At 33.8% G+C, this 13,874-nt stretch overlaps 3 protein-coding genes across 6 annotated transcripts in view; all 3 read left to right on the forward strand.

Moving 5' to 3' along the window:
* LOC139094325 (SLIT and NTRK-like protein 6) overlaps positions 1-13,600 on the forward strand; it is a 33,946-nt gene extending 20,346 nt beyond the window's left edge. The window contains exons 1-3 of one of the 4 annotated variants that reach the window (XM_070645356.1): positions 3,666-3,759; positions 12,312-12,330; positions 12,402-13,600. In XM_070645356.1, the coding sequence (XP_070501457.1) occupies positions 12,314-12,330; positions 12,402-13,575 (1,191 nt within the window). In that variant the 5' untranslated portion in view covers positions 3,666-3,759; positions 12,312-12,313 and the 3' untranslated portion in view covers positions 13,576-13,600. Of the gene's footprint in view, positions 1-3,665; positions 3,760-12,201; positions 12,331-12,401 lie in introns of those variants that run through there. The other 3 variants (XM_070645355.1, XM_070645354.1, XM_070645357.1) reach the window with 3 other exon arrangements.
* On the forward strand, positions 653-11,463 carry LOC139094382 (uncharacterized). Its single transcript, XM_070645422.1, has 8 exons — positions 653-1,936; positions 1,995-2,071; positions 2,140-2,766; positions 6,746-7,383; positions 7,503-7,668; positions 9,029-10,460; positions 10,519-10,595; positions 10,662-11,463. Exons 1-8 carry the CDS (start codon positions 708-710, stop codon positions 11,288-11,290), a joined length of 4,875 nt encoding a protein of 1,624 aa, XP_070501523.1. The 5' UTR covers positions 653-707; the 3' UTR covers positions 11,291-11,463.
* Positions 3,673-5,316, forward strand: LOC139094320 (putative leucine-rich repeat-containing protein DDB_G0290503). Its single transcript, XM_070645349.1, has 2 exons — positions 3,673-3,804; positions 3,876-5,316. The coding sequence occupies exons 1-2, from the start codon at positions 3,782-3,784 to the stop codon at positions 5,188-5,190; spliced, it is 1,338 nt and encodes a 445-aa protein (XP_070501450.1). The 5' UTR covers positions 3,673-3,781; the 3' UTR covers positions 5,191-5,316.
* Positions 13,601-13,874: the final 274 nt, after the last annotated feature.

The following is a 13,874-nucleotide window of genomic DNA, read 5'->3' on the forward strand; positions in this document are numbered from 1 at the left end:
TTAATTATGACATGATCATTGGAAACAGACATGATCATTGAAAAACGGACATGATTGAAAAACGGATATTATGTATCATTCTCTATCCCAAGGAAGTATAGTCCCGTGTAGTCTGAGAAATGGCAAGGATCATGCAAATTGTGTCGATTTGTATGTCAGAGAATTTGATTGCTGGGTATAGAAGGAAAAGAAATGGAGAGAACGGGGAGTATGGTTTGAAGTCCTGGTATGGTTGAGGATTTATATCCCAAGATTGGATTGTTAAAGCATAATCTGTTTTATAGAATGTGTACACAATGTGTCATACATTTCATGTGTTTATCCACTCATATCCACACATTTTCAAAGCACACCAGATTCTGTTTTTAACAACCCTGATTGTAATCATAAGTACGGTATGGTGTTGTGATGCACTTGGTATGGGAAAGCGATACACCTGAACTGTACCATACCAAAATCGGCATAAGAGCTCAAGGTTTCCTATATTTTGCGTTATTTAATCAGCACATGACCCCATGAATGAAAAAATATACAAAATTATGATTGGAAATGCCAAACAAATATATGTTATCGCTTGAATTTCTGTTTTTGTTGTTGTAATCTTGTCTTTTGAGATTTTTTTGTGTCTTCTTTCAGTTTTTGTGCTGTTCACCGACGGTAAAGATCGCTGCTAATTAGCAGTTTTAAATCAGTTTTTAATACCAAAAATGAATGTGAATATTTTGATAATTTTCTGTGGAATTTTGTGGATGCATGGCTGTACTAATGCTCAATCAGCTGACTGTGGCTATGGCATACGATATTATAGGACTACTGGTTACATAAAACAGAGCAAAAGCTATTATTCCTGCTACTTAAGCACAAAATTGCAAAGTTCAATCAACACAGTGACAACAATCAATGGACAACATAAGTCTGGACATACTGATGATGACGTCAGATTCTTGTACATTAGCAACGGCAGCAGCATCAACACATTTTCGTCAATTTATTGTCAAAAATTTAAAAATCTTGAAGTTGTACAGTCATATGCTGCTTTTATTAATTCAATTGATGGAAATTCATTAGAAAAGTGTGAAAATTTGGATGTTTTGAGCCTAAAAGGAGCTCAGCTTAACTCCATTCCCAATGAACTGCTCACCAGAAATTCAAAACTTTCAAAAATATGGATTATAGACAGTCAAGTGACAACATTGCCTGAAAATTTATTTTCATTCCAAAATAAACTCAAATTATTAAGTTTAGATGGAAATCAAATCAACTTTTTGCCATCAAATATTTTTAATCCACTGACTCAACTTGAATATCTTGATCTACACAATAACAAGCTACAGTCAATTGACTCAAAATGGTTTAAAAATCTACACAATGTAAAAGAGCTGTTTCTAAGTGAAAACCAAATATCTGTAGTTCCAGATAAATCCTTTGTGTTTTTGATATATCTAGAGGTACTTGGCCTTGCTAAAAACAGGATTAAGTTTAATTCAGATTCCTTTGTTGGTCTACATAACCTCAAAGAACTGTACATCTCCAACAATGAAATCTCAGAATTGCCACAAGATACATTTGAACCTTTAAGAAATTTAGAATTATTAAGCATGTATAGTAACAAGATAACTACAATTGATGCTACATCCTTTGGTGTTCATAAGAACTTAGTTGAAATCAGTCTGCGAAACAACAAAATCAATCAAATTGATGAGAAATTCATTGATAATACAGCAGTTATTCGGATATTTATGAAGGACAACATATGCAGCAATGAAGAACTCACAGGAATTACAAACATCAAAGTTGGACTGAAGACATGTTTTGAGAATTATGAAACAACAAAAACTCAGCATGAAGTCGTTCGTACTTATCAATGTGGACAACCTCTCAGAGGAGTTGGAACTATTATTGGTGGCAGATTTGTTGCAAGGGGTAACTTTCCATGGTAAGTACAGCAGGTTTATGTACAAAACTTATAAAATGTCGACCTTCATTCTCTACAGGGTATCAGTCCTGTCTAGACCATCTGGTGATCTTTTTTGTGGAGGAACACTTGTGTCTAGCCGAAAAGTGGTGACAGGTAAGTCTATATATAAATTTATCTTTGGACCAGACACTTAACCATCCTTCTCACATAACTCATTGTAGCTGCACATTGCATTCAAGATAAAGAATTGGAAACGCCGACGTTGGCACGTGAAATCATCGTTCGACTTGGTACTTACGACCTGGACAAGAAAGTTGAAGTCGGAAGAGCTTCTCATGCTGTTCAAAGTATTAATATGCATCCTGATTGGAATACTTTAACTGAATCGTATGATGCTGACATTGCTGTGCTGGTTTTGGACACAGAAGTCACATTTGGTGGATATATTCAACCAATTTGTCTCGTTCGGGCTTCATCTGCATCAACTGGTGTCGTTGTTGGATATGGAAAAAGTGAAGATGGCTCAAAAGACCATGAGAATATCCCCAAAATTATTCAAACTCCAATTCACAGCAACGAAGACTGCTTCCTCAACAACTATTTATTGGCTAAATTGTCAAGTAGACGAACATTTTGTGGAGGAACTGGAACTGGAAGTGGAGTCTGCATTGGTGACAGTGGAAATGGATTATTTGTGACTGATGGAACTACTTATTATCTTCGTGGAATTGTGTCAGCATCCTTACTTAATGTAAATCATGAATGTGATGTTAACAATTATTCGGTATTTACGGATGTGACTAAATACATCGATTGGATCAGTAACGTGTCCACAAGTCTATTTGACTAAGAATGGTGCGGATTTAGATTAAATTGAATTTTTTCAGACTGAGGAACTAGGCAGTAATACCGCGGCATCCATTTAATACATATACCGCTGATACTGCCTAGTTTCTCAGCCTGGATATTTTTATGTATCTTTCAAGACTCAAAATTAATGAATAAAAACGTCATTACTAAAAATGTGTAGCGTTTAGCATTATTAAATAACAAAAATCCTAATTCCATCTAAAATACATGGCAATTAGTAAGAGTGAATCCAAGGCATTTGGAATGAAATTAGTTTCAGTAGAAACCATAGCAGAGAGGAGAAACATCCTCCAATTGGAGCTGGAAAATTTTAGGTTAAATTTTGAGTCATTTTGAGTAGTTTAACGTTGGAATTGGCCAAGAATCTTATGACAGGTCTGCCTTCCACTCATCCTAAGAGCGTTACGTAACAAGTAAATGACCCCCAAAATAGAAACAATCTTTAAATTCATACAGCATTGCGCAATTTAAATGATAAGAACAAAAACGGCTGACTTTATGGACATGACATAAGATTGTCAATGTTACTGACTTATAGATGACTATATCAAGGACAATAACAAAGTCATCATGTGACGAATCAGCTAAGGACCTGAGTAACATTAAATCAGTCAAGACATGATGGATATGATCTCCAATAAATGGTTACCTAAAATTCATTAAAATTATTTAAATAACCAAAGTCATCTGACGATCAACAACAGCATCAAAATCAGCACAAATTTCTTATCAACGCTAAATTTCTCGCTGGTTTATTCCACTCCGAATCCGGATTTGACTTATCAACAGCTGTAATACTCTCAAAAATTGGTCGCGTGTGTTTTTGTGAAATAATTTTGTATAAAAGCAGTTCCTGTGCTGTTGTAGCTTCACTTTCAAATCATCTGTCTTAAGTTGAGGATCATTCTGAAGAAGCTGTGAGCTGTGCCTTGATTTAGTCAACAATTTCAATTTATATCCTGCATTTGGGGACTTTGTGTTGGACATAAAATTATGAAAATGTTCAAAATAATTATGTGAGTTAAATTTGTTCATCTAGTTCAGCTTTATTGATGCTTAATTGTCTATTTTTAACTTATTCGACTAGATTGCTTCTGTGCATGACTTTGGCACTTCCTGGATCATCACAGTCAACATCTTTTGATTGTAAATTTGTATCAGGTTCTTGGAGCAATTTATTAGGGACAGTTTATCATTGCACTTTTCGAAATTCAGTCAGAATAACTTCACCTGATGCAGCACAAATCGACTCGGTGACTGTTACACATCTGGCTGGCTATAATAATGACAATGTTGAGGTTTTTAGTGTTCTAGGAGTCCAAATTGATTTTTTTCCACGTGGATTGAACAAAATCTTCAAGAATATTAAAGGAATTTACATTGCCTCTGCTGGACTTAAGGAAATTCATCAAAAAGACTTGAAACATTTCCCATATTTAAAGTATCTTGCATTGCATGCAAATAATTTAGAAATATTGGAAAAAAATTTATTCGAATTTAATCCTGATTTAGAGGTTATTTATTTAAATTTCAACAAAATTTCGCACATTGATCCAAATGTGTTTGACAAGCTGACTAAACTGAAGTCTTTGAACCTTAACTCGAATGTATGTATTAAGTTGGATGCTTCCAACAATTCAACAGCTGTTCAAAACGTCATCAAAACAGCAAAGAACCAATGCATAAATTCAGATTATTCAAATTTGGAGCAAAAAGTCAAAAACCTCGAAGCTGAATCTTCAACATTAAGTTCAGAACAACTCAAGGAAAAACTGGAAAAATTGGAAAATGAAGTGAAAAATTCAAAATTTCCAAATTTCTTCCGAAACATACTTCAAGGCTTAAAAGCTATTCAAACCAAAAAGGCACAAGAAGAAGCCAAAACAACCACAACGGAACCAACAACAACAATAGAAAGCTCAAAATTCGATACATGTGCAGCACTAGAGTCCAAAGTTGACAAAATGACTGAAAATTTGACAGATTTGATGATCCTTGCTACAAATGGAACCGACACTCAGCAATGTGCAGCACTTATCAACGAAAATTTCACAAAAATGAGTCAAAATATCGCAAAAATTGATGAGAAATTGAGTGGAACTGCTGCACAGGTGATCAACAGCCAATTCGATGCACTGAAAGATGATTTAAGGAACCGCAATGAGGACATCGACACAAAATTGGAAATTCTTGATGAAAATGTTCAAAATACCAAAACAGCAATGCTCAGAGAGATCCAAAACATTAAAAATGCAGCCACGATTGATCATGCTGGACTTTTATCATCATTGAGATTCAGAACTGACAAGATTGAGAAGGCAATGAAGGAATTAGACCGGAAATTTGATGAATTAGACCAAAAATTGTCAAAAATTATGAAGGCACTTAACATAAATGAATAAAGCAACAGTAAAAAGTGAAAAAATTTGTTAAAATTGAATTTTATTGCTTTTTTTTAAATTGTATTTAAGAATGAACTGCCTTTAATCAGCTTCAAAAAGGCACAATAAATTTATTGATGCACAATATTCAAATTTAATTTTATTTTAAAATTCATGCTGAAAATTTAATAAGGAATTAATGTTTATAGACCATTGGATCTCCATTTTATAAGCTTAGGGGTAATTCGCTTATTACGTAACGCTCAAAAGTGGAAGCGGTAGTTATGCTTCATGATAAATGAGAGGAAGTAACTATCAAAAAATTTCATGTTTTTCAGAAGAGCTTAAAATCGAAACTTCAATTTATAATTGACGTCATTAGCATACGACTCCTTAGGGTCTGTTCACTTATTATGTAATGTTCTAAGAAAATCCATCCCCACTATAGAATTTAAATTAATTAAATCATCAAAAACATCAACACAATCAAGAAATTTGAATGTTTTTAAGCAAAACAATCAACATTATAAAAATAAATGAATGTTTTTGCCTGTGAATTTCAGGGTTGTTGAAAGCTATGAGATTCCATTGGCAGAATAATAGGATAAAAAGTCTTATAAAATGACACAAGGCAGCTTCAAAAAAAATATGAATGAAACTATGGCATGACACTACACTCTCCACCACCCAATAGAGCGTTAAGTAATTACTGAATGGCTCTTGAGTGACAGAATTTAAAGCAGAAATCTATTAATTAAAATTATCAACAAGAAATGCTATCAAAATGTTTTGAGTAATTTTGTGTACATAAGAAGCTTTTTTGTTGATTTTATTTCAGTTTCAAGTTATCTGGTTGGTATACTGTGCAATTTAGTTGAGAATGGAAAAATTTTTAATGTAAGTTAATAGTAAACTTACATATATAGGACATGGGGAACGGTGGACCTCCCCATGTTAATAAACTCAAAATAATTCTAATTTTTCATATTTAGTTCCTGCATTTTTGTAATTTTGGCATTTTCCGAGTCATCCAAATCAAATTCATTTGAATGTCAATATTTGACTGGTTCATGGGACATATTGGGTAAAACATATCGATGTGAAGTTAAAAATTCAATTAGTATAACATCACCGAATTCTATTCAAATTGCTTCCATACATGGTACACATCAAGCTGGTCATAATAATGACAATGTTGAAGATTTTTCTGTCGTAAAAGGTCAAATTCACTTTTTTCCACGTGGATTGAGTCAATTTTTTAAAAATCTCAAATCAATTCAGATTTATAGTCCAATGTTGAAGGAAATTCATCAAAATGATTTAAAATATTTTGATAAATTGATTTATCTCAATATTCACTCAAGTCAATTGGAAATTTTAGAACAAGATTTATTCAAATTTAATCCAAATTTGGAAAAGATTTACTTCAATAGGAATAAAATTTCAATTGTTCATCCAAATGTTTTTGACAAATTGATAAAATTAAAGTATTTATATCTTGAGTATAATCCTTGCATTAATATGGCTGCTAAAAATAATCAAATTGGACTTGAAAATTTAATTAAAAAAATTAAAGCTCAATGCATAAACTCGAATTATTTTAAATTAGAGCAAAAAGTCAATAACCTTGAAGCTGAATCTTCAGCATTAAGTTCAGAACAACTCAAGGAAAAACTGGAAAAATTGGAAAATGAAGTGAAAAATTCAAAATTTCCAAATTTCTTCCAAAGTAAACTTCAAGGCATAAGAGCTGATCAAGCCAAAAAGGCACAAGAAGAAGCCACAACAGCCACAACCACAACGGAACCACCAACAGCAACAACAACAACGACACCAGCAGCAACAATAGAAAGCTCAAAATTCGAGACATGTTCAGCATTAGAATCAAAGGTCGACAAAATATCAGAAAATTTGACATATTTGATGACCCTTGCTACAAATGGAACCGACACTCAGCAATGTGCAGCACTGAAAGATGACTTAAGGAACCGCAATGAAGACATCGACACAAAATTAGAAATTCTTGATGAAAATGTTCAAAATACCAAAACAGCAATGCTCAGAGAGATCCAAAACATTAAAAATGCAGCCACGATTGATCATGCTGGACTTTTATCATCATTGAGATTCAGAACTGACAAGATTGAGAAGGCAATGAAGGAACAAGACCGGAAATTTGATGAATTAGACCAAAAATTGTCAAAAATTATGAAGGCACTTAACATACATGAATAAAGCTACGATTTTTAATCAGTGCAAAAATTTGTTCTTATTTTATTGTTTTTGTTACTTTATGAGCAGTTCCAGTGGAAATGTATTAAGGACTGTTTTAGGATCACATATCATCCTTTCTAGAGTCAATGATTAATAAACACCGATGGACAGAACACAATGTTACGAGACCTAGTAAAGCTCCAATTAATAATGCCTTTAAGGATGTTAATGCACCTAATTGTCAAGCAGTTGCCATCAATAGAGTCAGCTTCAGACGTCAACTGAGTGAGATTATGGATCACAATTGATCTATACAGGCAGCGAAGTAAGTAAGAAGATTAGGTTGAGTTGGGATAGATCAGGAATAATTTGAGTAAATAGACACAAGACCTCCTTGAAAATTGAAGAATTTTGATCAAAAATGAGGGAAATTAGTGAAAATTATAAAAGCATAAAAACCAGAATAAATCCAGGATTTGTAGGCCTAACTGACAAATAAATGAAGGAACCTGATAATCCAAATCTAACGTTAAAATCATGTTCAGATGTGTTGTAGACGAAGCTACATTAATTCTTGTGGACAGAGTTGTGGATATGAGATGGGTTGGGGTTGGAACCACTGCTCTGTAGCAAGTAATCTTCAATTTATTGTGATTTTGATAAGAAAATGATGTAAATTATGAGTTTATGGATGTACTGTGATTGACAGGGGTTTGGGTGATATCAGAGGATGGAACAATATCAGAAACTAGAGAATTGAGGTGTCAATTAGGCTTGCCTTTTTTGTCACATCCTTTATATCTCTATCTATTTCAGTTAGATCCAAACCACTAATCAGCTCTTCACATTGCATTGACACAAGTGTATCATAAGACCTGATTAATTTGTATGCTTTTTGAGATTTTAAAAACCGACTTCTTTACGCCGTGTATCCTTTGAGTATTGCTGATTTTGGATCAATTCACCCACACGTGGTATTCAGTTCAGATTATTGAGAATAAGATTAAATTGGAGAGTAATCCTCTCTGAGTATTATTGTGGCTTATAACTGAAGTGAGTAAAATTCATTGGATGTCCACTCGTGTTATTTATTTGACAATTTGGGAATTCCCGTGACTATATTAATTATGACATGATCATTGGAAACAGACATGATCATTGAAAAACGGACATGATTGAAAAACGGATATTATGTATCATTCTCTATCTCAAGGAAGTAAAGTCCCGTATATTCTGAGAAATGGCAAGGACCTTGTCAATTGTGTCGTTCTGTATGTCAGAGATTTGATTGCTGTGTATAGAAGGAAGAGAAATGGAGAGAACGGGGAGAATGGAAGGAAGTTCAGGAATGGTTGAGGATTTATATCCCAAGATTGGATTGTATCCAGGGTTGTTAAAACATAATCTGTTTTGCAGAATGTGTACACATATGTCAAACATTTCATGTGTTTATCCACTCATATCCACACATTTTAAAAACACACCAGATTCTGTTTTTAACAACCCTGATTGTAATCATAGGTACGGTATAGTGTTGTGATGCACTAGGAATGACAAAGCGATACACCTGAACTGTACCATACCAAAATCGGCATAAGAGCTCAAGGTTAATTAATCGTTCCTATATTTTGCGTTATTTAATCAGCACATGACCCCATGAATGAAAAAATCTACAAAATTATGATTGGAAATGCCAAACAAATATATGTTATCGCTTGCATTTCTGTTTTTGTTGTTGTAATCTTGTCTTTTGAGGTTTTTTTGTGTCTTCTCTCAGTTTTTGTGCTGTTCACCGACGGTAAAGATCGCTGCTATTTAGCAGTTTTAAATCAGTTTTTAATACCAAAAATGAATGTGAATATTCTGATAGTTTTCTGTGGAATTTTGTGGATACAAAGTTGTGTCGGTGCTCGATCAGCTGACTGTGGCTATAGCATACGATATTATAGGACTACTGGTTACATAAAACAGAACAAAAGCTATTATTCCTGCTACTTAAGCACAAAATTGCAAAGTTCAATCAACACAGTGACAACAATCAATGGACAGCATAAGTCTGGACATACTGATGATGACGTCAGATTCTTGTACATTAGCAACGGCAGCAGCATCAACACATTTTCGTCAATTTTTTGTCAAAAATTTAAAAATCTTGAAGTTGTACAGACATATGCTGCTTCTATTAATTCAATTGATGGAAATTCATTAGAAAAGTGTGAAAATTTGGATGTTTTGAGTCTAAAGGGAGCTCAGCTTAACTCCATACCCAATGAACTGCTCACCAGAAATTCAAAACTTTCAAAAATATGGATTATAGACAGTCAAGTGACAACATTGCCTGAAAATTTATTTTCATCCCAAAATAAACTCAAATTATTAAGTTTAGATGGAAATCAAATCAACTTTTTGCCATCAAATATTTTTAATCCACTGACTCAACTTGAATATCTTGATCTACACAATAACAAGCTACAGTCAATTGACTCAAAATGGTTTAAAAATCTACACAATGTAAAAGAGCTGTTTCTAAGTGAAAACCAAATATCTGTAGTTCCAGATAAATCCTTTGAGTTTTTGATATATTTAGAGGTACTTGGCCTTGCTAAAAACAGGATTAAGTTTAATTCAGATTCTTTTGTTGGTCTACATAACCTCAAAGAACTGTACATCTCCAACAATGAAATCTCAGAATTGCCACAAAATACATTTGAACCTTTAAGAAATTTAGAATTATTAAGCATGTTTAGTAACAAGTTAACTACAATTGATGCTGCATCCTTTGGTGTTCATAAGAACTTAGTTGAAATCAGTCTGCGAAACAACAAAATCAATCAAATTGATGAGAAATTCATTGATAATACAGCAGTTAATCGGATATTTATGAAGGACAACATATGCAGCAATGAAGAACTCACAGGAATTACAAACATCAAAGCTGGACTGAAGACATGTTTTGAGAACTATGAAACAACAAAAACTCAGCATGAAGTCGTTCGTACTTATCAATGTGGACAACCTCTCAGAGGAGTTGGAACTATTATTGGTGGCAAATATGCTAAAAGGGGAAATTTTCCATGGTAAGTACAGCAGGTTTATGTACAAAACTTATAAAATGTCGACCTTCATTCTCTTTAGGGTTGCAGTCCTGTCTAGACCATCTGGTGATCTTTTTTGTGGAGGAACACTTGTGTCTAGCCGAAAAGTGGTGACAGGTAAGTCTAAGGATATGAACTTTGGGACCAGACACTTAACCATCCCTCTCACATAACTCATTGTAGCTGCACATTGCATTCAAGATAAAGATCTGGAGACGCCAACGTTGGCACGTGAAATCATTGTTCGACTTGGTACTTACGACCTGGACAGAAGAATTGAAGTCGGAAGAATTTCTCATGCTGTTCAAAGTGTCAATATGCATCCTGATTGGAATACTTTAACTGAATCGTATGATGCTGACATTGCTGTGCTGGTTTTGGACACAGAAGTCACATTTGGTGGATATATTCAACCAATTTGTCTCGTTCGGGCTTCATTTGCATCAACTGGTGTCGTTGTTGGATATGGAAAAAGTGAAGATGGCTCAAAAGACCATGAAAATGTCCCCAAAATTATTCAAACTCCAATTCACAGCAACGAAGACTGCTTCCTTAACAACTATTTATTGGCTAAATTGTCAAGTAGACGAACATTTTGTGGAGGAACTGGAACTGGAAGTGGAGTCTGCATTGGTGACAGTGGAAATGGATTATTTGTGACTGATGGAACTACTTATTATCTTCGTGGAATTGTGTCAGCATCCTTACTTAATGTAAATCGTGAATGTGATGTTGACAATTATTCGGTATTTACGGATGTGACTAAATACATCGATTGGATCAATAACGTGTCCACAAGTCTATTTGACTAAGAATTGTGCGGATTTAGATTAAATTGAATTTTTTCAGACTGAGGAACTAGGCAGTAATACCGCGGCATCCATTTAATACATATACCGCTGATACTGCCTAGTTTCTCAGCCTGGATATTTTTATGTATCTTTCAAGACTCAAAATTAATGAATAAAAACGTCATTACTAAAAATGTGTAGCGTTTAGCATTATTAAATACCAAAAATCCTAATTCCATCTAAAATACATGGCAATTAGTAAGAGTGAATCCAAGGCATTTGGAATGAAATTAGTTTCAATAAAAACCTTAGCAGAGAGTAGAAACATCCTCGAATTATGTGCTGGAAAATTTTAGGATAAATTATGATTTTTTGGTAATTTTGAGTAGTTTTTTACGTTGGAATTGGCCAAGAATCTTAGGAGAGCAGGTTTGCCTTCCACTCATCCTAAGAGCGTTACGTAACAAGTAAATGACCCCCAAAATAGAAACAATCTTTAAATTCATACAGCATTGCGCAATTTAAATGATAAGAACAAAAACGGCTGACTTTATGGACATGAAATAAGATTGTCAATGTTACTGACTTATAGATGACTATATCAAGGACAATAACAAAGTCATCATGTGACGAATCAGCTAAGGACCTGAGTAACATTAAATCAGTCAAGACATGATGGATATGATGTCCAATAAATGGTTACCTAAAATTCATTAAAATTATTTAAATAACCAAAGTCATCTGACGATCAACAACAGCATCAAAATCAGCACAAATTTCTTATCGACAGTAAAATTCTCGCTGGTTTATTCCACTCAGAATCCGGATTTAACTTATCAGCAGTTCCAATACTCTCAAAAATCGGTCGCGTGTGTTCTTGTGAAATAATTTTGTATAAAAGCAGTTCCTGTGCTGTTGTGGCTTCACTTTCAAATCATCTGTCTTAAGTTGAGGATCATTCTGAAGAAGCTGTGAAGATTTGGCCAACAATTTCAATTTATATCCTGCATTTGAGGACTTTGTGTTGGACATAAAATTATGAAAATGTTCAAAATAATTATGTGAGTTAAATTTGTTAATCTAGTTCAGCTTTATTGATGCTTAATTGTCTGTTTTTAACTTATTCGACTAGATTGCTTCTGTGCATGACTTTGGCACTTCCTGGATCATCACAATCAGCATCGTTTGATTGTAATTTTGGATCGTTTTCATGGGCCTCATTAGGGACAGTTTATTATTGTGAAGTTCAAAATTCAGTCATAATAACATCACCTGATGCAGCACAAATTGACTCGGTGACTGGTAATCATTGGACTGGCTATAATAATGACAATGTGGAGGCTTTATTTATTCATAGAAAAGGAGAAATTCATTATTTTCCACGTGGCTTGGACAAAATCTTTAAGAACCTTAAAGGAATTCAAATTTACAGCACTGGAATAAAGGAAATTCATCAAAGTGACTTGAAAGATTTCCCAAATTTAAAGGTTCTTTCATTGTCATCAAATAGTTTAGAAATAGTCGAAAAAGATTTATTTGACTCTAATCCTAACTTAGATTACATTGCTTTAAATTCCAACCAAATTTCACACATTGATCCAAATGTGTTTGACAAGCTGACTAATCTGAAGACTTTGGACCTTGAGTCTAACGTGTGTATTCGAATGATTGCTTCCCATAATCCATCAGCTCTTCAATATGTCATCAAAACAGCAGAGGATAAATGCACAAATTCAGATTATTCAAATTTGGTGCAAAAAGTCAAGGACTTCGAAGCTGAATCTTCAGCATTAAGTTCAGAACAATTCAAGGAAAAACTGGAAAAATTGGAAAATGAAGTGAAAAATTCAAAATTTTCAAATACGTTTCATAGTAAACTTCAGGAATTAAAAGCTGGTCTAGTCGAAAAGGCACAAGAAGAAGCCAAAACATCCACAACTACAACGGAACCAACAACAACTACAACGGAACCAACAACAACCACAACGGAACCAACAACTGCATCAACATCACCAACAACAACAATAGAAAGCTCAAAATTCGACACATGTGCAGCACAAGAGTCCAAAGTCGACAAAATGACAGAAAATTTGACAGATTTGATGGCCCTTGCAACAAATGGAACCGATACTCAGCAATGTGCAGCACTGAAAGATGACTTAAGGAACTGCATTGAAGACATGGACACAAAATTGAAAATTCTTGATAAAAATGTTCAAAATACCAAAACAGCAATGCTCAGAAAGATCCAAAATATGGAAGTAAAGTTGACAAAAATTATGAAGGCACTGAACATTAATGAATAAAGCACCAATAAAATTTGCAAAAATTTGTCATAATTTTTTAATTTAAAATTGCAGTTCCTTACCCACTTCCGCTTACAGTGTTACGTAATAAGTGAACGATGCCCTTATGAGCAGTTCCAATATTTTTTTACTCTCAAGTGCTCCATTTCAGGTGGTGAGCATTAAAAAAATGATCAAATTGAACCAACTGATTAAACATCAGTTCCGTTTTTAGATGAAATTAGTCTGCTTTTATTATAAAATGATGATTATTTCTGTGATGCTTATTCAGCTTATTCAGTTTGTTATAAGTCGTGGAA

This window comes from Chironomus tepperi, unplaced genomic scaffold (genome assembly GCF_022539635.2).
Source record: "Chironomus tepperi strain 1889 unplaced genomic scaffold, CSIRO-AGI_Ctep_v1 contig_354, whole genome shotgun sequence".
NCBI classification, from domain to species: domain Eukaryota; kingdom Metazoa; phylum Arthropoda; class Insecta; order Diptera; family Chironomidae; genus Chironomus; species Chironomus tepperi.